Source organism: Phyllostomus hastatus, unplaced genomic scaffold (genome assembly GCF_019186645.2).
Source record: "Phyllostomus hastatus isolate PE091 unplaced genomic scaffold, TTU_PhHast_1.1 phas_contig_40, whole genome shotgun sequence".
NCBI classification, from domain to species: Eukaryota; Metazoa; Chordata; class Mammalia; order Chiroptera; family Phyllostomidae; genus Phyllostomus; species Phyllostomus hastatus.
The window spans coordinates 72,118,578-72,144,477 of record NW_025333872.1 but is presented as its reverse complement, the minus strand read 5'-3'; the positions used below and the strand labels follow the sequence as shown (position 1 = coordinate 72,144,477).

The following is a 25,900-nucleotide window of genomic DNA, read 5'->3' as shown; positions in this document are numbered from 1 at the left end:
CACTTAGGATCAGGTCAGTGGATAGTAAACACTCCTCTCCTTTGTGTTTCTTTCCTTTCAACCATGGCACCATTCATCCCCATTATTGCCTCCCTCAGGACCCCAAGCCATTATCTTCTGTTCACTATGCACTTCAGTACTAGTTGCTCTCCCCACCTCCTCCTTCCCCTAAATCACCTTTCTTATTTTGCCTCATCTCCAGAAATCACATTCTTCATTTTACCTTATTCCCCAAATCACCTACCTTATTTTAACCTGATACACTGGTTAAACAGATCCTATAATATTAATATTTCACCAGTGTTCTCACTTTACACGCAAACATCTCACTCTCTGACCATAACATAAACTCATTCTCTTCTACTCTACTCAGGTTACTGAGGTCATCCGCCAACCTCATGGGGAGCATCAGTCCATCAGATGTTCTGTCTTTCTTCAGTTCATCAACTTGCTCGCCATATTAAAACTTGATTTCATTGTGCTTTTTTCATTACATTTACTATTTCCGTACAATTTTTGCTTGTTTTTTTTTCCTGTCTACTTTTTATAGGCTTAAAACCAAGCACATTACACTATGTTTAAAAGAAACCACTATTCATGGTAGATTGGGATGACAAGAAATCTGCGGCGCCGACTTCAGTTGTGCTGACTGTGCTCTTGGACGTACGGCTGCAGTTTTCTGTTTCATTTTTCTTGTTCCTTCTCCTTTTTGTACCCCTGCATCTGATTCTCACCAACTCCCAAACTCCTCCTTCTTACCAGCCTTCTTCATCGCTGAGAAAATTGAAGCCATACAGTAGAAACGCTTTTATCTACCAAACCTCCAAATTTACTCCTATCTTCATTTATACTCTCGTTTTTCCCTCGTTATAAAAAAGTGTAGAGCTAGAGCCCCTCCTCTGACTGATGCTTTGGATATTGTACTTGGTTATCTCACACTGGCAGTTATCGTTTCCCTCTCATGTACCCTCAGAAATCCTTTAAATAGGCTTTAAATTTTCTTTTAAAGTCTAAAATTTAAATTAAAAAAGGGAAGGTCATTTTAAATAGGTTTCAATTTTACACAAAGTCACATGAGTAATTTTACATACATTTTTCCATAAGTTAAAAATTACACTTGCAGAATGTGAACTAAATGTATGTCTGACTTTGGAGGCAACACTAGTTTAACATCATTGTGTATCGAAATGAAATGAAGTGCGATTTTTTTCTAGATTTTTAAAATACCTATAATATCTTTTATTGCATAGTATTTCATGTATAATTTAATCATTTCACGTACACCATTCAGTCTTCACAAGAAACTTGTGATATAAGCAAGGCCAATGATGCCTAGATGAGGCTACAAAGAACAGAGTTAAATAAACTACTTGGATTGCATGTGATAGTGGACCAGCAACTAGATTTCAGGCTTCCTGATTTTGAGTTCAGCTTTCCATTATATGAGGTACTTCCTCTGTATTAAGTCAGTTTACCATAGGATAAAGTTTTCTTTGTCTTTTGGGTCTGTATTCCCCTCCCTACTTTAATTTAACTTCAGTTATTTAGTTAATAATCCAAGAATGTTGCTAGAGTAGCAAAAACTTGATTAGAATCCTCACCTTCAGCATTTCAGGTAATGGAGTGCAGGGAAAGCAGCATAAAAAGCAGAGCCCGTGTGTTCTGTTCCCGGGCTGGCCTCCTGGATGGGCTCAAGTTGATGTTTGGTATCGCTTTCATTGCTCTCCTCTTCTGGGAAGCCCTGGTAGACTACTTGACACCAAGCATTACATCTGACCTGAGCATTAGCCCAAGCAAGCTCTGCGTAATTAAGCCATTCAGATTTGTTTCCCCTGACTGGACAGAAGAGCCAGACAAGGTGAGGGCTCTGTTGGAGCGATAACGCTGACTAGATCCTTAGCAGTAAAGGAATCTGATCTTAGAAATTTCCTCTAGCTCTCATTAATGAGGCAAAGACAACACTTAGGAGGGAAAATGAGGTGACTAAAAAGAGAAACATTTTTTTTCGTTAATAAAGAACCAATTCTTTTGAATCAAGGACTAAATTTATTGTCCAGAAGAAAGTTCAATTTAAAAGAACAAATAAAGTTTTTTCTCAAGGGTGTAGTCATTATGTTTAAAGTTATTACTTATAAGGAGCAATGGAAGTTAAACAATTCAAGCAAATAAAATGAAAATAAGCCTAGAAATTAGAATAATTTAAGTACTGCTGACTAAAACAAAACTAATTATACAAATATATGGTACATTCATAAGGATATTTTGTTTTTTAAAAATGGGTTTTTCACTTTTTCTTTCAATGCCTTCTCTTTTCTTGAACTACATTTAAGCAAGTACAATATTTTTCTGGGATACACTTATACAAATCTGACATAAAAAGAATGGTGATAACCTTACATTTTGTTTATGTCGTACTTTTGCATGCGGTACTATTTAATCCTCATAATATTGTAATGAGAGCTGCATCATATCTATATTTTAAAGTCTGATCCCCTCCTCTGTTTCTTGCTAAGCCTTTGGTTCAGTATTTAAAGAGTAACACGGTAATTGTTTTCATATCAAACACATTTAGATGAAGTGTAAATCCTGTGTATATGCAGACGGATATTTCTATGTTCCTAGGTCAGCTGTCCTTTCGTCATGAAGCATTTCTCTTCCCCCAAAGACATTGTTCTCCTACTTCTCAACTTTAACTTATTACAGTGAAATCAGTAATCACCAAGGACAAACTTGAAGTGGATAAGAAGTAACATAGGAGAAAGCTTGTGAGGAGAGTGGATGGATGGGAAATGAATCGGCCACCCAGCCTACTGCCTGTGTCCTATTGGCTTCTGGATGGTTCTAGAAGTGCAGTGTCAGGATGGGAAGGCTGTCATGCTGATAATACTGCTATTTTGACAATATAATACCTAATTAGAATGCTAGTTGAATGACGTTAATTTTGGAAATTTAAACTTTAAACTTTAAAAGGAAATTTAAAGCCTATTTAAAGGAAATGTTCTCACTGTGTTTGCTGTTTTATCTTGTGGTGAAGTTGATGGGAGAATGCAACCTCTAAGGACATTCCTGACTGCTGCTTGTTGGCTGTTAGCCTTCAGTACCGTTACTTTACTTTTCTTTTTAGTGAGGGTAAAAATAATACGTACCTCATATGATTGCAGATGGAAATGAGTATGTGTGTGTGGTGGGGTGTGTGCTCACATGAATGCATATGCTAGTTTAGGACAGACTCTTGTATATAGTAAGCGCTCGATAAATGTTAATTAGTACAGCTGTCAATCAAGCTTTTGCTTCTCCACTGCAGTAAAACTATCTATTGGAAGTTACCAGAGAACTCCTAATGTCTAACTACAGTTAATACTGTCTAATTCTAGTTTTTCTTGACTTCTCTCCTATATTTTATATTTTTTACCACAGCCTACATAAAAAAAAACTAGACTCCCAAATTTCTAATTTGTCGTTCCTTTTTTGCACAACTCTAGTGAGCTGCACTGTTTTCACTTTCTCCCCTCAGAGGCCCTAAGTTTGTGCTGGGCTAGAAACACAGCCTAATCCCAGAATTCCGAATAGTCTCATGGGAAAAGAGTCATGGCTGGAGTTTGATCACAGCACCACGTTGGAGAGACCGACCTCCTAAAATCTGTGTTCATATAAGTGCCATTGTTTATGCAAATGCCTGCTTTAACATTTTGGTTATCGTAATTTATCCAGACTTTTCTAATCCTTTTGGTGAGAGTGTTGGCCTGCCTGAGACTTCCTGGTACTTCTCTTCCTTTTTTGACCATCATGTGTGAATCATACTTTCTTGGCTTCACTTCTGCTGGCTGTCTTCTTGCCTCCATTGCAGTGGTTTTCTCCTCTTCTCTTTGAGATACAGCTGTCTAGTCATCTCATAAGCATTTACCCTGTACATATCCTAGGCAAATCAAACTTGAAATATCTGAAATGTGCTTGGTTATCTTCTCCCTCAAATGTGTACATTTTTCTTCATCACTAGTCCTAGCTAGGAATCCAAATAGTGTATCATCCATCTAGTGGACCAAGCCAGGAATTATAATTATCCACAACTAATGAGTTAGTAAGTTCTATTTTGTATATCTCCTTAGTATTATTTTTTACCTCTTTTCTTTCTTCTCATTTCTTGATTTCCACTGCTACTAGAATATCACCTGATTGTCTGTTTCTAGTCATCTTTTCTTAGGCCATCCTTGACCTTAAAGCCAAATATATTTCTAATAAGTCAGTGTGATTATATAACTAATTCCTACTGTAAACATAAACTTCACTACATTTCTTAAAATGTTTCCAAGATACTCCAAAAACTCTCCACAAATAAAGGAACCCATAGTCAAATAAAATGTGCAAATATGGCACACTGTGTCTATTTTCTCTTGAAAACTCACAGCACATATCATTAAAAGAAAGGTTATATGAATCTCTTCTATTGACTCTAACAAGAAATCTATGCCATATGAGCTAATGTTTGAACATGGAACCTTTTTTGGCTTGTTTAATATTTATTAATGTGGAACGATTGACAGGATGTACTCCTGACAACACTCTGAAGGTCTTCAAGGCCTTCCATGCCTTTTCTAATCTCATCCCTTCCTTTTTGAGCCATTGTAGACATACAGATTACATTGATTTAGTTCCTCAAATACATAGCTCTGGGTTTTTTTTTAAGATTTTATTTATTTATTTTTAGAGAGGGAAGGGAGGGAGAAAGGGAGAGAGAAACATCAATGTGCAGTTGCTTGGGTCATGGCCTGCAACCCAGGCATGTGCCCTGACTGGGAATCAAACCTACAATACTTTGGTTCGCAGCCCGCGCTCAGTCCACTGAGCTAACATAGCTCTGTTTTATTCCCTTTTATATTGTCCCTTTTGCCTGGAATGTCACTAATCTATCTGATGAGGTCTCTGAAAATTCAACTATTTAAAAAGTTTAGATCATTTGATACCTTCACTGGTCAGCTTACTGCTTGGCATATTGTAAGTGTGTTATTGTAAGTATGTTAAATAAATAAGGAGAATAGAGGGAAATCAATAAGAGAAAGTTTAAGGATATGGGATTTGTTGGATCTGTCTGTTCCTTCTGCATATGTATTGCCCAACCAGGAAATCTGACTTAATAGGTTACTCAAAGCATCTACTGAGAGCTGCTCGACCTCAGTAATTTGATGGTTCTTCAAAAAAAAATATTTCATTTACTTGTAGAAACTCTAGAAAATTACTTTATATTATAAGATACAATTTTATTTCTTATAGGACAAAAATCAAATTAAATTTCTTAAGCTTTTTATAGCTATTCTTCTGCTCTGAAAAGTTTTTATAAATGATTGTTGTAAATGTTTTCTATCTTTCCTGACAGGTAATATTTGAAGCCGAAGTCTCAGGAGGGAGAAGTGGTTATATTGCCATTGATGACATCCAAGTATTAAGTTATCCATGTGGTAGGTTTGATTAAAAATTGTATTTTTCTGTGTCCCTTCAACACTTATATTGGCTGTGACTGTTGATTGTTTAACACTTGATCACTTCTGTCTCTGCTATTGTTATTATTCCTGGCCTTCTGTTCAGTTGTAAAAGAACACTGAAATATTTCTAGAGTTTTTAAATCAAATATTTTTCAAACCTGCAATTAATAATACATATATTAAAGAAGTCTTCTAATTAATTACTGAGAACCATATGCAAATGAAACTGTAGGTAGGGCTTGTTCGATCACTTGGTATTGGATTTTCTTGGAAATCATAGAAAAATAACAAATCAGAGATCATCTGAAGGAAAAATATAAAGAAGCCTCGTTAACTTATGTAATCTGCCAAGCTGAAATTTGAAGTAAAGTAAAGAGAATGAATTAGTTCAACCTATTCCAAAGTGTCATCATAGATATCTGGTTAATCTATATTAAACAACAAAACAATGGAAAGCCAGTAAAACAAAAAACTCAGTTTACTAACACATGGCTTTGTTATATTACATGCACAGCGGTTGTTCAGTCAGTGAGTATAACTACTGTATTTGCATAACTACTGTGTAATGCACACCCACGTTTTTGGCCCAAATTTTCAGGAGAAAAATCTCTCATTTTAATTTTTTAATTCAGCTATTTATTTATATTTGCATACTTGTTTCTTGCGTTATAGAGGGATTTTAGCATTTATTTTTGAATGTATTATGGTACAAGGAATTTTATGTAACATATCATCACAAAACACAAGAACAGATACAAGGTATGTCAGCTACTACCCATGTATAAGGCACATCGTTATTTTTCCCTCAGAAATTTGGGCAAAAAAGTACACATTATATACAGCAAAATACAGTAAATTTGTGTTTACATTACATTTCCTGAAAGACAATTACTGCTTGCATCCCCACAGCCAGGCGTGAAATAGCTGGCAAAAATTTGAACTTTCCCTATATTTCCAGAGAACAGCATTTGTGAGGGTCCATAAATTCTAGAGAGTGTGTTGGATCATCCTCCTGGTGGAACTCCTGTAGCACATCAGAAGCAGCTTGCACAGGGGGACAGTGTGCCAGGGGTCAAGGCTTATGCCCCTGGTGAGTGGTTGCAAAACCCTAGTTTGCAGGAGAATCCCTCATGGAGGATGGCAGATCCCACATTGCCAGGCAAATTAGAATTCTGTTCTAATTTGTAGGGCTGCCGGAGCCTCAGAATTTGTATTTCTGATAGGTTCCCAGGTGACACTGCTGTTGCTGGCCTGGAGTTCACAATTTGAGAACCTCTATTCTAGTTCATGATCTAGTTCAAGCATTCCTTTTTCTGAAGTGCCTACTGAAACGTGGCACTGGAAAAAGGGGTAGCAGACGAGGATCAAATGATTTATACATGTTTTAAGAAAAAGGAGAGTAAAATTATCACACTCAGAACTCAAGTTGGCTTACTAAATTCTTTCAATCCATTAGTATATGAACATGATGTTTCTACCTACTGTTCATTTACACTTCTTGAAAGAGAGATGTTAAAGAAAAGCTTTCTTGAGTAAATAATAAACTGTGAATTGAGTACAACAGCTGCTTCATTGTGATACAGTTTTCTCCAAGAATTTTTTTGCTCACAGAGGCTGTTTTTTTTTTTGTTTATATTTTCTTTCACTGAAAATGAATAAGCTTCTGTCTTAAAAGGGAATTACAGAAAACACCTTTTTGACAGTCATATATGTATAATATATTTTGACTGCACTCATCAGTTGTTGTTGCTCTAATATTTCTTTTGGGTAACTTTCTTTGGAATGTAAAAGAGGAAGTAGATATGACAGTAGTTAAGCTAATATTCTATTTGAGAGAAACACAAACATTCCCTTGCTCTTTATTAGGGGGTTATAACTACTGAGATTTTAAAGATCTAACTGCTTTAGATATCATTATATATTTTTATTATTTTTCCATAATGCTCTGTTTTATGCCTATTCAATCTCTTTTGCTTGTTGGACTTGAAACTATTTTGTTGGTACCCATATGCAAAAGTCTATGACAATCCTCTATGTTACGTGTTGAGTGCACAGTCTGTAAAATAATGCTCTCGTAATTATGGAGCAGTAAGTGATAGAGCTATTGAGAAAAAGTACTGTGAAAGAGAGGAGGTGTCTTTCAGTGCAAAGAAAGCTCAATTTTGTTCCATGTAAGTCTTGGCCAAAGGTAAAATATTAACAACATTATTCTCTTGGGGAAAAGTAACATGGCCTATTTTCTTCATCTTAAAACAACAATTTTTTTCTTGCCTTCACAGATAAATCTCCTCATTTCCTCCGTCTGGGGGATGTAGAAGTCAATGCAGGGCAGAATGCGACATTTCAGTGCATCGCTACAGGGAGAGATGCTGTGCGTAACAAGTTATGGCTGCAGGTAAGCCCAAGCTGGCAGCCAAGCTGAAGGGTACACTTGATTTTTTTAAAAGGAATCACTGATGTACTGGTTGTGGTGTCATTCTTTTCTGAGAGAAAGAGAGAGAGAGAGAGAGGGAGCGAGGGAGGGAGGGAGGGGGAGAGAGATGCTCTCTTTCATTTGATTTAATTAGCTGCAGGTCCATTTCAGATATTTTTATTTTTGGAATATGAATAAAAATATAACAGTATTCAGTTTAAAAGTATTTGGATTTGTGTCTAAGGAAACTTAATAATTCTCTAATGTTTCATGTATTTCATGCAAACTGTAAAAACAATTTTTCGAGATTCATTATGTAGGACCAAAATGAAAATTTCCTCATTTAATATTTTGAAAACTCAACTAAAAAGAGCATAGTACTTAAGTAGGAACTGTCATACTCAGATACATTTACCAAGAGTATTTTAAGACATTTTTGGTATTATTTCTGGAAATGTGAATTGGATGACAACCAATTTTTTTTCAGAATTTTTGTGTATAAAGTTTAATCATAGACGGAGGTTGACAGTTGCCTTGAATATATTAAATCTTCAATAAGCATGTATTTAATGAGTTGCAATTTAGCATACATGTTAGAGAAACATAAATCATGCATATAAAGAATTTTAGAAGAACCAAAACAATAGACTAAGGAGTGTACCCTGTTTTTAGAGAATTATTTGTCAATCTTGGGGCAGTGGGGGTGGGAAGGAGCTAAGTAAGAGCAGTTCCAAAGCCCACTGAAAAAATATTTGAAGTAATGTAAGTAATAATATTTTCTGAGCACATTTATTATTATTTTGTTTCTATTTGCATCAGAATGAGGAAAGAGGTTTAATTAGCTTGAATTTAAAATTCCTGAGAATGCCAATAGAGATGAAAAAGAGAAATTAATGTAAGATTAGCTTAGTTTCTTGAACATAGATGTCAGGATTTATTTTAGTATATCTTTATGGAGGTGAAATTAGTGTTGAGGATAATCATTAGTTTGCAGGTGGTTTGGGTAATGATTATAGTAAGTGATTTATAAAATCATACCTAGTATAATGCCTGGTATTGTACTGGATGTTTTAAATGTATTATTTCACCTAATTCTCATAATAAAATCAGTTGACAGATGTACTTCATATAAATCTAATTATTACTACTTTTATAATTTTTCTGACTTGCAGGTATAAAGATACCATATTGAATATGTGAAAAGGAAATGAAGCTCCTTTTTTCTGATTATGCTAATTTCCCATATAGATATTAAAATATAATTATTCCTGGAGAGCAAATTGAATAATATGGAACTTGCTGTATCATCTAAACTAAGTCAGAATCTGCCTTACTTTTTCCCTCTCAGCATAAATAATAGTTTAAAAAATACTTGTAAATGTATTTTCATTAATTATTTTGCTAATTATTTTGTAATTATAGGTAGGACCATTAGTTGGCATTTAACTTTTTAGCTGTGATCCAGGTAGTCTTGCCTTGGAAAACTAGAGGCTCTGCAGTCTGCACCTGGTTTCATGCTCCAGGATTTAATGTGACATTGAAACAGAAAGGGCTTTGTAAACAGAGATACCAGTTGCCTTCTGGCAACCCATTCCTGGCCCTGCTGGCCTGAGTGGGTTGTGGTCAAAATACTGCTTTTGTTTGTTTGTTTTCTACTTTATAGATTGATTCATTTCACTATAGTTTCTTAAAACTTTCTTCTTGCCATGTTTTCAAACTAAGATGAGAGATAAAAATATTCCGTGAGACTTCTATTCTGCTTTCTTTTCTTCATTTTCTTCATGTTTGCCTAGGTGTGTTTGCGTATTTCTCTTCTATTTTGACATTGGGATTGCCCAATTCGTCACCAGTCTGCATATTCACCTTATTTACTAAAAAGAAAAAAGAAATTTTTCTTACTTAAGCTACCTTAATTTATTCTCTGAAGTATTTTTCTCCATGTTTAATATGTATTGAAAACTATCAGTTATTGAAGAGAGAGTTCAAGGGGGTGTGAAGCCATTAAGAGGTGGCAAGAGACCAATAGTCAACAAGTACCTTAAGGGAAAGTTGAAAAATGTGTGGAAGAGAAAAGAAAACTATCAATTACTTAGTTTAGGGATGTTTTCAAATTAATGACTAGTTATTGTACATGCAGAAAATGAGTTGATCAGAAAGTGGCCAGTGACTTAAAAAACTTATTACCCTTTTGTTAATATAGTAAAAACATGATAAAGTGGAAAGAAACTTGGTTCCACACTGATTTTTAAAGCCATCCCACACAAATGTATGTCAAGTCAGTTGTGCTTGATGTAGAACCACTTCCTAGAAATCAGGAAGCCTAGTTCTTAGTTCTAACCTTAATTCCAGCCCTTTAATTCTGATTACCTAGTTAATTGTGTAGGCTTAAAGAGTTTATGGAACTATTCTGGGCCTCAATTTTCTTGCCCTAATCTATAAAACAAGTTGTTGGATAGAGACTAAATTTTCCTCCAGCAAAAGATGCTAAACTGTAGCCCTTTATAGTATTTTTGACTCCCTGAAATATACCTTGACTACCTTTTTATTGGTGGAAGAATGTCAAATTTTTATGTTACTAGATTTTTGGGGGGGGTTATATCTCTTAAATTAAGTATCATTATGAGGACAGCTGCTTAAAATATCTGCTTACAGTATTGAAAATGAATGTATTTAAAGCAATTCAATGAAAGGTCACTGCTTCCTATCAAAAGAGTAACAGAACAAATGGAGTAGACACGGTCAGGTGTAATTAAAAATTGTGATCAACTTTTTATGTCCTCCACATGACTTACATTATATTTAGCATTGTGCTCCAATTGTTACAATGTTGTCTGAATATGGGGTGGAATAACAAAAACACACAAAAAAACTCAACCGATTTTCTATTTTAAAGGAGAAATAACAATACAACTTTCATGAAAGATACTGATAATAATGTCTGTTACTATTTGATATTTAGAATAATTTATGTATGGAAATACGTATACAGAATAAATTCTCTCACTTGTTAATATCTTTAGATTATAATTCATATTGTAACCAATTTTATTGTTTAAAATGATATATAAATTATGGAATGGAGAACAAAACCTGAGTTAATCTAGAATAATCCATAAATCTTATTATAGTGGCTCTGGATGTATCTCTAGGAAGTGTTGTTTCCTGTAAGATGTCATATTATATAATTATAGAGCCTTAGAAGTAGGTCATTTATTATGAACATTGAGTAAACAATGACAAAACATGTAATTTGAATGAACCTTCTTGTGTATGCTGAGCAGTCTAGCGATACATAAAACAACACATATGAATGTTTTTAAAAGGTTGATGAGCTATAAATAGAGTGAAATCATGATGCTTTCTGGAACATAGTTTTCCAAATTGTGGTCAGTCAACTTATGGGGTTGGCAAAAAGTTCGTTCATTTGTTTGGGTTTTTTTTTTCCCCCCATAAGATGGATCTAGTGGTGCTTAGTTGTCTTTAACTTCATTTGAAACAATTTTGTTAGATTTTATTGTGACAGCTGTTATAGCAGTGTGCTTTAACAAAAAGCTTATCAAAATCAGTGAATTTTTAAAAAGATTTATTTATTTTTAGAGAGAGGGGAAGGGAGGGAGAAAGAGAGGGAGAGAAACAGCAATGTGTGGTTGCCTCTCCCTCGCCCCATACTGGGAACCTGACCCGCAACCCAGGCATGTGTCCCAACTGGGAACCAAACCAGCGACCCTTTGGTTCTCAGGCCGGCATTCAAGCCACTGAGACCCAATAGTCAGGGAAAAATCAGTGAATTTTTGTGTTGCCATTTTACCATTGAAGATGGAAGAAAATATGTAACATTTTTGATGCATTGTGCTTTATTATTTCAAGAGAGGCAAAAACCCAACTGAAATGCAAAAAAAGAAAAAAAGTTTTTGCAGTGTATGGAGAAGGTGCTGTGACCGATCGAATGACTCACAGGTGGTTTGCGAGGTTTCTCACTGGAGATTTCTCTCTGGATAATGCTCCACAGTCAGCTAGCTGACATTGGTAGCAATCAAATTGAGACATTAATTGAGAGCAGTCAGTGTATAGCATGTGAGAGGCAGCTGACATACTCAAAGTATCCAGATCAATGACATTATTGGTGAACATGAAAAATGTGCCTTTTGCTTTACAGAAAAAACTAAAAGGACTATCTGGCCAACCCAACAGTTAGTAACTTAGAATATAGTCTTTAGTTTCTTTTAGAGACTTTCCAAATTCCTGTGGTAATAAAGCTGAATGAAGTAGCATATATCCAGATATAAACATAACATTTTTTGTCAACATATGGTTTGTAGTATTTTTCACTGTGGTCAATTCTTGCAACAAGTTTTAGAAATAAGCCATTTTGTGTTCCCGAGGAATTCCCTGTAGTACAGTATTTGTGGATCTTACATTAAGGCTTAGTGTAAAACACAGATTTTAGAAAATAAGATCACAAATAAAATTTTAATGAATAATTTATATGGGTTCTATTCCCAAGTAAAACAATAAAATCATCTTGTTATATTACTGAGAAATATCAGTGAATTTTCTCACAGCAAAATTAGGTTATACATTTTTATAGGTTGAGAGTTTTAATTATGTCCTTTTTATTTCAACTCTTACTAATATGAATAGTAATGTGATGGCAAGAAAAATGAACATATAAGCCAACAACTAACACGATACAGAAATTCCACTCCTAAGTATCTACCCAAGATAAATAAAGGCAGATGTTCACAAAAAAACTTGAGCAAGAGTGTTTATAACAGATTTTTTATACAACAACCAATAATTGTGAAGATCTCAAATGTCTTTTAACAAGAGAATGGATAAACAAATTGTGGTTCATTCAAGCAATGGAATGTCACTCAGTAACAAAGAATGAAGTACAGATATGTCACCAGTGTGGATAAATCTCAGCAACATTATGTTCTCAGAAGGAGGACAGACACACAAAACAATACATACTGAGTGATTCCATTTATATTAAGCTCTAAAAGAGATAAAACTAATTTAGGATGATAGAAGTCTGATAGTATTTGCTTCTGGGGGATGAGGATTGACTGGAAGTGGACAGTTGGAAAAATTTCAGGAATAATGTAAACATCTTATATCTTTAGTGATGCGTTGGGTCTATGGGTGTATATATATTTGTCAGAAGTTTAGATCTGTCCAGTTCACTGTATATATAGCTTACCTCAATAAATTACGAATGGGGGGGAAGTGAGTATATGATACAGTTTATTAAATTCCTAAATCACTGTCAGTACTAATCAAGCCAGAGATGATAGTAGCCTACAAATACTACTTACATTTTTGTCCATCTTGTCCAGTTGCAGTGATGTGATTGGGTTTAAAATGTAACTTTTGTGTTAGTGTAGCTGAAATATAAAATAAAGCCTGTCTGAGTGTTCTGTTTTCAGAACATGTTACAACTTTTGAGGATGCGAAAGAATGGAAAGACTAAAACATATAAATTACTATTCTTTCATGAAGGTCCAGTATAAGTGGACACCTACATGGGGAGTCAAATAGAGCTCATTGCTGGAACATCTGTCAGACCATATGCTTTGGCTTCGGGTTCAGTGTAGAAACTAAAATGCTAATGACCTCATCCATCATTACAGAGCTTTGTGTGCATGCATCATTGCATTGGACAGAGAAATTTGACCGTGGAGTCGTTGAAAGTGGGGAATTATGTGGGTAGATTTGGTAGCACCATTTGTTTCGGTGAATTGAAATGAGGCTGTTTAACGTGTGATTGGTAATCCTATGCAGAGTGCCATCAAAGCTGTGGTGATTGGGCCAATTTGTCAGTAAGTGCCACGGGTGCTGGCACTGTGCCACCACAGGGGGCCTGCCAAAACAGAAAAGTCTGCCATCGCTTTGCCCTTGGTGAGCTTTGTCATGACTAATGTAGTGTGATATGGCCACTTTCTCAGCCAAAGGAAATGTCATTCCTTATGAAGCAATAGATAATTTAAGCGATGGATTGAGAGTAATAGTTGGAGGGTAAAATTAGTAAAATAAGATGCAAATGGCTCTTCAAAACAACCACAGAGAGGGAGACGGACCTCTTGCAGTAACACCTGGTGTCAGCCGAGGTCAGTGAACATTGTTGGTTGGAATTATCCGGCCACACTGTGTTTTATCTGTCCAGGCAGATGTCATAGCCTTGTTCCTGTAGTACACAGGAACACTGGCACTGTAACCATGGAAATCAGAAGTATGATTTAAGAAAAATGAGTACCATGTTTTAACTGGTGATATATATCACTCTAGTATTTCAACTTTTATCTACCTGATTGCCCACATAGCTCCTTCTGGTGGTCCCATGGTATAGTATCTTTCCATGACTATTTCTACTGTCATATAAAGTGCCAGGACGTTTGCTGCATATTTAATTTCTGTGAGACATTTTATTATTCCTGGTGCTGTTTCTTTTTGAGAACAAAATCTAGTAATTTTGCATTTATTATAATGAAGATAAGTCCTTGGAAGAAATTAGTCTGTGCCTAGAAATATGCAATCTACAATGGATAATTCACTGAAAATTAATTGGAGAGAAACATTTCAAAGCCAAAGTGACTAAACATGCAATATGTGATAAGCTCTCACTGAGTATCATGAAAAAAGAAACAAAGGAATGGGATACGGTAAAAATGGTCCTTCCTAGGCTTGGTGAAAATTCTGACATTTTCCAAGTCATTGTCCTTAAGAGTGACTGACTCACATCTGAAATCCTAGACTAACAAAAGGAAGCATGTAATTACTGGGACAGTGACTAAACTTGAAGAAACAATGTCAGTATTTCTCAAGTGGCATGGTATACATAAATCTTGAGATTTGTGGGAGACTAAACATATGTCTTAAAATCTTAGAATATTGGAAATACACAAGAGGGATTCAATTTGTTCTCTGTAGAGCCTATAGTACAATAATAACTAATGCTTTAAAGCTGTATGGTAAGAGTGACATGCTGATTATAAGGAAGAACTTTCTAATGGTAGATCTGTTGAAACCTACAATGAGCTACTCCAGAAGGTAGTAAAATTACAGTTAGTGGAAGTATCCAAACATAGTCTGGGTAAGCCCTTGCTAAAGATGTAATTTGAGGCTGAATACTTTTTTAAGATCCTTTCAGCCCTGAGAGATGCTTCTATAACTAAGAAAAAAACTGTATAGTATCTAAGCACTGCACTATTCCAGCAACATAAACTGGAATGAATGAAAGATTTGACCAAGTCACTAAAGGACATGTAGGACTTGAATGAACAAAGAGTAAGTGGGCATAGTTGTTTCTGAAAAATAGTGTATATGTATGTGGGTGGTATAGGGACATAAGGAGGGAGATCTTATTGGAGTGGAATGTCAAAATGGAAAGTAGAAGTGAATATAGTTTATGATGGGTTAGTCCTATGCTGTGATATGCAGGCAAAAGCAGGAAGGAAGCTACTATTAGCAGTACAGATAGCAAGTAACCAAGGCCTTCGATTGGATAGTGTTGGAGGAGTTGGATAATTTATAGGTAGAGAAGGAGGGGGGCAGGTGAAAGAAGGCAGTAGAGCTTTAGGTCTGCTTGGTACTAGTTGACAGAATTTGGGAATATGTGAGAGAGACATAATAAAAACAGCTCTCTTTCTGAATATCCTCAATAGTTTACTTTTTACAGCCAGCCAATGAATTTGGTGTCTCATTTTCTCTCTTGGAACTCATTTGTCTGTTAGATTCATTGGTTTACATTTTTCTGCCCTACCTTCATAACTGCACAGAAGTTATCCTAAAAGGGAGTGAAAAAAGATGAGACATTTCCATCCCTTTGGGTTTTTTTAAACCTCAGTAAAAGTTTAACAAGGCAGTCTGAAGCTCTGGCCTGATAAACCTCAGGGTTCTCCTGGTGTCACTTAGGAGAATCCATCTACTGGCTGGCTTATGGTGCTTTTGGCTGTGGCCTCTCTGGCCCTTGTGGCTAAGGGAACATGGATCACATCAGAGACCAGTGTTAACCATGTCTGTTGTGCTTTCCTGATGTGTAGACTGTTCTAGACTTCAACTGGTAGATGAACACTAGCCTGCTATTTAACTCTAATTTTCTCTGTTTATCCTTCATTTAAGCACTAGTGATTTTTTTCTGTGTGTATGCTAATTTACAATTAATTCTGCTCCACTTAAGAGACCATGTTCTATTTGGTAGCTAATTGCTATTACTCTTGTCAGTCTTGCTGTTTCCCCAGGACATTGGTTTATTTCAGCTCGTGGCATTATACTTTTCCTTGATAGCTTTCTATAAAGAGTTATGGTCATTGGTCTCAAAGTAAAACTATCAACCAAGGACCATGGATTTTAGTGTGTTTTTTTTTTCTTTAACTTTCAGCATTTTGGGTGCATATGCATGTAATAATAAGCATCAGAAATTTTAAACATATTAATCTATGGGATCGTTAAATGTTCCTCAGATTGGCTTTATGTGGCTTTCTACTATAAAGAGTTCAGTGCCTTAAAGATATAGTGCATTCTTTTCCTTTAATAATTTATAAACTCTAAGTTTGTAGTCTACAGATTACATAATCGATTATAAATGAGTAATGAATGTATGGAATATTCTTCATCTTCCTTATCTATCCCTGGAGTATTCTGTAAAAGCTAGGCAGTCATAAAAGCTCAAGGATTCCTTCTTATCAATATCCATAAATTACAATTTACTACTTTTCCTGTGCAAAATAATGCACTCTCCCGCAGCTCCTAGAGCTGCCCTTTCAGTGTGCTTTCAGGGAGTTTGTACTGTCCCGCACTTCGCACTTTCCACTGAGCTCATGTGATTAGTGCAACTGCATGGGGGCTCTGGCAGCAGGCCAGGGTCCTTCTTCATGAAAAGGGCTTAATATAAAGACGTAATATTTATAACATCACTTTATTATGAAATACAACAGATATAGAAAACAACACAAGATTAAACCTGTGATTCAATGCGTTTTTGCAAGGTACAGAGCACATGGGTCAGGAAGGGGTCTCAGCCTGCCCTCTGAGAGGCTCTTTCCAAGTGCTGCAACTGGTCACAACTGACTCTTCTTCCAAGCCCTACAAATAACTGTTATTGTGAATTTTAGCCCTCGCTTCCCTTACTGTTTAAAAAAATCATTGTTCTTTTTTCACTTATATATCTGTCCATAGCTGGTAGAGATTATGAGTCTTGTCTATTTTTAAAAATATCAATTAATGTCTCTTTTAATCTTTGGGCTTGTCCTCTATCCATTCCTTTTCTTTGCAGGCTATCTTGTTGGGGAATCCAGGCCACTTGAGTGGTAGTTTTGCAGAGTCTGTGCTTCATTGATCGCATACAATTGTCCTCTTGAGTTCATCACATTCTTCTGAATTTCCTAAAAATTGCGCAAAAGATCAAGTCAGGTCCGATCCTTTAGCAATGCTAGAGGTGGCCCTTGGTGTGATTACAGGGGGCACCGAGGGGAGGCTGGAGTAATCAAGCACAAACTAACCTTGTTATTCGCAGGTTTTCTCCTACTTCATCTACTTCATCTACTTCCTCTACTTCAGGGAAGCCTCAGCTCTACTCTAAACACATTGTGACTCATTGAATCAAGTTTACCCAGATTATTCATAATCTCCTTTGAGGATAATTACCTTTTCTTAATGTTAATCGGTTACGGACTTTAATCCCATCTTCAGATACTTTCAGAGGGCATTTAGGTTAGTGTTTGATTGACTAATGAGACTAGCCTAGCTGAGTTCTTACATCAGAGACCATCATAGTTATAAAATGTATTTTTGGTTTAGAGATTGTTTTGATTATCTTTATGATATTGCTGTTAGAGCTTTTGCACAACACACCAAATATTCTCAACCTCTCTGTTGAATAAGCAGGTACAAATTGCTATTCCCATTTGTAGATGACAAGGTAGAGATTTGAGTTTGCTTTCTGTGTCTTTAGTTACCGATGGTAGGCTGAGGTTTGGAGATATTAAACAGAGACTTTTAGAAGTAAACAAATCATAAGTTTTAAATTACATGCCTTTCTGAGTAACATTATGAAATCTTGGACAGCCTTCTTCATTCTTTCTATGACATGAATTATCCCTTTGTTCAGCATATCCACATGGCTATGCTGCCCACCCATAAGTATCTTAGTAGCTGTCTTGATTGCCAGATCGACATTTTGTGATCCCAAAGTACAAGAGTAGAGGTGCTTAGATGGTAGTGATGCTTTAGTGCACCAAAGAGACGTACTTCCTTTAAGTGAAGCAGTGAAGGTTCTGTACTTTATAAAGAAAGAAAAAAAAACATATGCTGAGATTGCTAAGATATGTATATGCTAAGACTTAATCTTCTATCTATGAAATTGTGAAGAGGGGAAAAGAATTTTGTGCTAGTTTTGCTGTCCCACCTTACTTAAACTGTAAAAGTGGTGGCCACAGTGCACGGTAAGTGCTTGTTAAGATGGAAAGAGCCTTAAACTTTCGAGGGACAGTCATGAACAGAAAGTGTGTTACGACTGACAGCAGCCAGTCAAGCCAGAAAGCTTTGGGCCTATAGGAAGACCTTGGCAGAGTCCCCTGAAAAGAATGACATCAGGCCATTTGCTGTAAGTGAGGGATGATTGCACACATTCAGGTATAGATTAGAATTGAAAAAATATAAAAATTATGGATAGAGTAAGAGACTGCATTTACATAATTTTCATTACAGTATATTGTTATAATTGTTTTAAATTAATTATTGTTGTTAATCTCTTTATGTGCCTAATTTATAAATGAAGATTTATCGTAGGTATGTATGTATAGTATACATGCCCTTGGGAGGGACCACTGTAATGAGAATTGTGAAGCTAATCAATGGTCAGTTTAGGACTAGATCCTAGGAAAGGGTATCCCAACTAGGCAAGGGTCAGTCTACTTACCCATGCTCTCTGCATGACCCCCTCTCATGGGTCACCTGCTCCCAATGCTGCAAAGATAACTGTGCTTCTTAAGTTAAAACTTCTTTTCTTGTTTAATAGCTGACTTTACTTTTTGTTACTTATGATCCTGAGTCTAATAATTTGCTGTTCCCAGCACATTTCTATCCTGCTTTGTGTCAGAATTATAGTAATTGCCACCTTTCTTTTTCTGTGTCAGATATTATTCACTCCATTCAGTTCTTTCATTGCCACATAGTAAATACATTGGTGAACTTCCTGTTAGCAGTTTAGTGTAATTATTCCTAGAAGAACACCATTTTCTTGTTAAGTATGATTCTACTGAAAAAAAAAAAATTCTAGCAGATAGAAATGAGTGCTTTTCCCCAAGAAATGACATAAAGTTTCTAATTTTTATGTTTGCCACGATACTCTTTCATGTTTCTAAAGTGCTTCGATTTAATTATTTGATGATGATGATGATAGCTGTGTGTCATCCTTGTGATAAAGAACAAAAAAATTCACCTGGCAGACAAGCCCTGGGAAGGAACTCATATGTCCTTGGGATTAATTTGGCTAAATTGTTATATGATTCACCTCAATCTCAGTTAATTATGTGTTCAAATTTACTTTGGGGTCAGTTTTGGAAAGAAATGACAAGTACTGACAAATCATGTGCCCTCTTCTGAGTGCTATTCGGCAGGAACCTGAATACCAATCGTAGACAAGCAGCCTCTTTCCAGTCTCTGCAGCTCTAAGAGGACAAAGAAGTTATAGATTATTATGTACTCAGGAAAAGCAGTAAAAAATAAATAAAACAGTAAACATAATTTTATTTTGTCTTTAAGTCAAAAGAGTGAAATAATCTCTGGAAGTCTTCTAAGTGCCACATTATTTAATTTTTAAAAAAGTTTATTAATTTATTCTCAACCTTTGAAAAGAGAAGATGAAATAAACTGTACCTGCCCATTCTAACTGTACCATATTACCTTTTAGGATTTCATGTTGAAAGTAATAGAAAATGATTACTTTTACGCCACTTAACAGTCCAGAAAAAAAGGGGATTCTAGGAATTGTTGACAACATTTCAGACCGTCTTTGGACAGAAGTGGGGTGCACACCCATTTTTAGACCTGTCACTGTTGATGAGAATAGGACTACTGTGATCGTTTTCAATCAATGTGCCTAGGGCTGTCATACCTCAATACATAACCTAGGGATCTTGTAAAAATGCAGATTTGGATTGAGGAGGCCTAGAGGGACCAATAGACTGTAATAATTTGAGAGGGGATCTGGATGCCACTGGTCTGTAGACCACATTGTCAGTAGCAGAGGGTTGAGTTAATAACCTTGTTACTATAGATGTTGGGAATTAACCAGTATCAGCACTAAACTACTTTATGCCAGGAATCGGACTAGTGAAATAAACACCGCATGCATCTTGCATGATGAGGCTTAGTTGATTTAACAGAGAGTTGATAATACTTAGGGAATACAATGACTTTCCAGGGACATTTGGTAAGTGAGAAGTCTCTACAACCTACACTGTAGACAAAGTATGTGAGAAAGCATGGCAAGGATCTGGGGATGGGGAAGAGGAATAGAAAAAGGGAGTGATAGGTTGTAATCCGTGGATCATTTAATTTTTTTAATTTATTTTTCAGCATTTCTCAAAGTTAGGGTTATTTGGAATGGAAAAAATCATATAAAATCTCAAAGCAGGATAAGGAACCTGGAATTGAAAAATAAATAAATGAAGGCAGAAAACTATATGCAAACATTGCTGCATAAGAAAAATGTACGACTAGCTGTTACTGCCTTCTTCATAGCCCTGCACACTCTACTAAAATGACAGCTTGTAGTAAGGCAAAGACCTATTACTTTGGATTATAAAAGAAAAAGTTACCATTTTTAACTTCCGTACATCAACTGCTATATTTAACTGTAATGCGTACTGGAAGTTGAGTGAATAAAACAATGTCTGATATAGTGGATTATGTTTTTTCACTGGTACAATGCATTAATTAAGGCTCAACAACAAATAATGGATTTGTTGGGCTAGACATATACCAATAAAAACAGCAGCTTTGGTTCAGTTTAAAAGAAATACTACTGAATTTCATGTCATCAAACCTGGTAAAAGTTTGTGGGGACTACATAGACATTTTCCGCTAATTTAACCACAAGAATAATTTATCACAGATATTGGTTGCCAAGATGCTTTAGATTTGTGGAAATGCTAAGAACCTGTTTTTTAAAAGATTGCTTTCTGTTTGCAGAGACGAAATGGAGAGGATATACCAGTAGCTCAGACTAAGAACATCAATCATAGAAGATTTGCTGCTTCCTTTAGATTGCAAGAAGTGACAAAAACCGACCAGGATTTGTATCGCTGCGTAACTCAATCAGAACTAGGTTCTGGTGTATCCAATTTTGCTCAACTCATTGTGAGAGGTAAGGTAAAATGTTTTCACTATATGAAATTGCATGGTTTTATTAGAACAAAAGTGACATTGTAAATATTTGGATTGACTTTGAAACCTAGTTCTCTTCATCTCAAGTTACTATAAAATTATATTATTTTAAAAATTTTGGGAATGTCTTAAAATAAAATTAAGACTATAGTTCTACAGTTTGTCAAACAAGTTTTCATCAAGTGTTTTCTTTTCATTGAATGGAGTCTCCTTTGAAATGCTCTAATAGGGCTAGCCATATAAAACATTTTAATTCTATATTGCCATCGTCTGGTTTGCATTTAACTTTAGATCCATATTTCCTTTTCTTCTTATAGTTTCATAGACTTCATTATTGTTGTTCAAGTACAGTTGTCTCCCCACCCCCCACTCGCCGCACCCATCCCCACCTCCCACCCTCGATCCTACCTGCCTTTGGCTTTGTCCTTGGGTCCTATATACATGTTCCTTGAAGACTGCCTTTTTTCCTTGTTGTCCTCTTCCCCTCGTCCCTCCAGTTACTGTTAGTTTGTTCTTTATTTCAAAGTCTCTGGTTCTATTTTGCTTGCTTGCTTGTTTTCTTGATTAGGTTCCACTTATAGGTGAGATCATATGGTATTTGTTTTTCATCGCCTGCCTTATTTTACTTAGCATAATGCTCTCCAGATCCATCCATGCTGTTGCAAAGAGGAGGAGCTCCTTCTTTCTTTCTTCTGGGTGGTATTCCATTGTGTAAATGTACGACAGTTTTTTGATCCACTCATTTACTGATGGGGGTGGATCATATTTCTTTTTTTAAACAGTTACATGGATACTGTATTTGCTCTTCAAAACATTGTGGCAATGAGGTCACCTTCAAAGTTTCTATCCTATGTAGACCTGTAAATTTTACTGGTATCAAAACGCAATGCTTGATGCTCACTAATTCCAGACGCCTATAGTCTCAGAGAGTTAGACTTGCTAAGAGGTCCTCATTAATATTCTTCAATACCAAGGTTGCTAGAAGAATTGCGGGGGATTATGACAAATGAGTACATATCAGAAGTGAATACTGGAGAAATAACTACAAGTACTAATATGTTATCACATTCATTCAAAATTTACTGAGTCCATTTTATTCCACACACTATTCTAGGCTGCAGAGCTGGAATTGTAAACAGAATACAAAGTTCATGCCCATATGAAACTTATCATTGAGTTATGTTAGGTACACATAAAAAATTATCAAAAATGTAGTACTGTGGTAGGTGTTACAAAGAAAAATAAACTTATAAAATGACAAGGATTTATATTTTTGTTAAGGAGATCTGGAAGGCCTCTTTGAGAGGTATCAACGCAGTTAAAATTGTAAAAAATGAGGATGTGTCTCATGTGAAACTTTAGAGGTAATGCAGCTTTGTTCAAGCATCAATCAATAATGATGTAAATGAAAATAATTATAGATTATGTAAGTCACTTCAGGGAGAAGTTCGCCAGATTCTAACAAAATATCCAAACTGGACTGAGATGTATCGGAGGCACCAGGGAAGGCCCTTGTAAGGAAGTTTTCTTTGGAATTGGATCTGAAAGTTGAGAAAAAGCTGCTCTCGTAAGGGGTGTGGCTGTGGGGATAGGGTTAAGTGAAAGAAGTGTCCTCAGACAGGCAGCAAGGCCTATGTCAAAAGCCCAGGGCTGGAAGGAGAATGAGATACATCCATATTCAAGTTAATATATTTTATAACGCTTGACACCAAATGACTTTACATACATTATTTCATTTTAAGATTTACTTGATTTTAATGTCTTAACATTTAATACTTTTAGAAAGAAAAAAAATGTGGTTTAGACTATTTCATAATTGCCGAGAGCCACAGCGATCTAATGGACTAATGGACTAATGGACTATGCCAGGGTTTAACCCCATCTTTCCAGACTCCCAATGCTGGGTGCATTCTCTCCCATCGCAGCTTTATCTAACCTTTACATTATAAAGTAATGCTGTTAGCCTCTACTAATGTTTTTGCCTTGGCAGATCCTATTGGCCATCAATAAAAAACTTTATCTTTACAGGTTGATATGACTCCTGTTTTCAGTGTAACTCCTATCCTGTCTGCAGACACAGCTCAAATCACTTGCTTGATATTTATGAAATCACAGCCCCAATTAATTGAATAAGAAAATCTGATAATTTTCACCTCCAGGGTTTCAGTAGAAAGTGTAGAAAAAAGGTTTATCTTCTGCTCATGCATACTTGCATATTCATCTTTGTTGAGCTTCATTTTGGCATCTGTCTCACCTGAGCATACTTTTTTTTTTGTCATTTTTACTGTTGACACTGATCCAGAAGTCCCCATCCCCCACCCTTTGCCTGCTTCCACCCACCTCCACTCTCCCCTTTCCTCTGGCCATCTCAACGCTGTTGTCTCAGTGTTTAATATGCCAGGGATGTGGGAAGGGGTGTGTGTGCTTGTTTCATTATGCTCATTATAACCACATGGCACTGTATGTTCATGTACTATGCAGCCACTGAAGGGGATGATGGTTTTTAACAGTGCAGATAGAGTGCTTTTGAATAGCTTCCTGTTATGCACACATATAATTGTTTTTTGAAGAAATGACGTTGTAATGTATTAAACAACTGTGGAAGGCAGAGATTACAGTTTTTATCCAGGAGCACCCTTTATAGATATAATTTCTTTTTTTATATGCTGTTTATTTTTAGAGATTTATTTTGTCATATTAGATTTTCCTTGTTTATCTAAATCAACAAGTAGATTTTACATTTTTTTTTTAAACCTGGAACTACCATGTGGCTATTTTAAGGTTGTTACTTGTGGAATTAATGTTTTTTTTTTCCTATAAAATTTATAAGTAAATCCCTGGCTGATATGGCTTAGTGGATTAAATGCTGACCTGTGAACCAAAGGGTCACTGGTTCAATTCCCAGTCAGGGCACATGCCTGGGTTGCGGGCCAGGTCCCCAGTAGGGGGCATGCACGAGAGGCAACCACACACTGATGTTTCTCTCTTTCTCTTTCTTCTTACTTGCCCCTCTAAAAACAAATAAATATAAACTTAAAAGTAATTTATAAGTGGAGAATTTTGATTATCATAGAAATTTTTGGCTGTTTTCCTTTATTTTTATTTTTGTAAAGAAAGTTCTACCATTTAACATATATTTTACTTAGGTTTTATATTTTACCTGTTGGGTTATCCAGAATGTGTGCTATCCAGAATCTGCTAGCACTTTAGAAACACATTTTGATGGTGTTGGCAGTTTTATTTTTCTTTTCAACGTATTTCGTTTTGCTATATATCTAATATTTGCAGGTGATACTTTGCTTGCTGCTGTATTTGGGAACTAATATACAGCAATAAATGTTCTTGTTTGTCCAGATAAACACCAAATAAATATTGCTAGCCACATACCCTTCAGGGATCAGCTGCCCTGGTGTTGAAATAATGCTGAGAATTTACTATGGTGACTAGTCCTGTCTCTCATTGGCACTTTCAAAACTGACATCCTGTTACAAGGATAAAAAAGATGGTAATTTTAAGGGAAATTTTGAGAGCAGTGATATGAATAGTCTTTAATAAGAGCTGGCATGGGATTGCCTGTTGTCAAAGATGACCCAAGGGCAAGAGTTTATTAGTGCATTTTCTCCTAAACTGAAGTGACAGGGCATGCTTAAGGCTTTTTTGTTGCTGTTTGTTACAAATGAAAATTTTACTGCAAAATTCTCATGTTGAAGAGTATTGATCTGTGTTCCCACAACTAGAGGAAGGGGGAAAAAAAAGTATACTGAAATGGAATGTACCTTGCCATGACTTTAGCATTGCTGCTTCCTGATCATTGTGAGTAATGATAACGTCTTCAGCTTGTGGAAGCCAATCTTTATTGACAAAGAAGTTTTTACAGAGATGAGATGAAGATCAGATGTTTTTGCTCGATGTTCCTAGAAAATTGAAGTGTAAAAATGTGAAATACAGGTTGAAATGCTGTTTACAAGCTTTAAACCAAAAACACCAACTTTATAGTCTAAGTTATGTTATAGGGATTCTCATTTTCTGCCTCATTTGCATGCCTCTCTTTTCTTTTGCACCTGTCTGAATTAAAGACCCTCTTGCATTTCTAACCAGCTGAACCACAATAAGCTTCTATAAAATTCTCTGATTGCTACAATAGACAATTTTTATTTCCATTTGTTAGTTATACTTTATATCTCTTAGTTTATCTGGAAAATTCTAATTACACTTTAGGTCATTTAATGTCAAAGGCACAGTTGTTTTTGTTTGGCTTTGTTGCTGGTTTGATTTTTAAATTTTAGTGGCAGCTATTAGCCGTTATCAAAATGCTCTGCACATAAGGATCGTTAATATTTTTTTTATGTATTTTAATAAGTATCCATGACCTTTAGCTGTAAAGTAAATGCCACTTCATTTATCCAGCCTAACTCAGTGTGGCTGGATCTGTAAAACATGTTTGGTGTTTAAGATAATGAAGAGTTGAATTGTTGTTGACGCACACCTTTGTAAGACAATGCCAACCTGCTGAAAAAAATAAGGGTGTTTACTGACTTTTGTCACTGGGAAGTGCAGAGATAGGCTTCAGTGCTGGTTCATTTAGTCATGAAAGAGCTAGATTCTTTCCAATTCTTTGCTC

The 25,900-nt window shown here is 35.8% G+C and overlaps 1 protein-coding gene across 4 annotated transcripts in view; it reads left to right on the top strand.

Annotated features, from left to right (window-relative positions):
* Window positions 1-25,900, top strand: part of PTPRK (protein tyrosine phosphatase receptor type K) — a 487,814-nt gene that overhangs the window by 241,646 nt on the left and 220,268 nt on the right. For all 4 annotated transcript variants that reach the window (XM_045842702.1, XM_045842700.1, XM_045842699.1 and 1 more), the window contains exons 4-6: window positions 5,372-5,453; window positions 7,757-7,872; window positions 21,085-21,259. In XM_045842702.1, coding sequence (XP_045698658.1) covers window positions 5,372-5,453; window positions 7,757-7,872; window positions 21,085-21,259 — 373 coding nt within the window. The remainder of the gene's footprint in view (window positions 1-5,371; window positions 5,454-7,756; window positions 7,873-21,084; window positions 21,260-25,900) is intronic.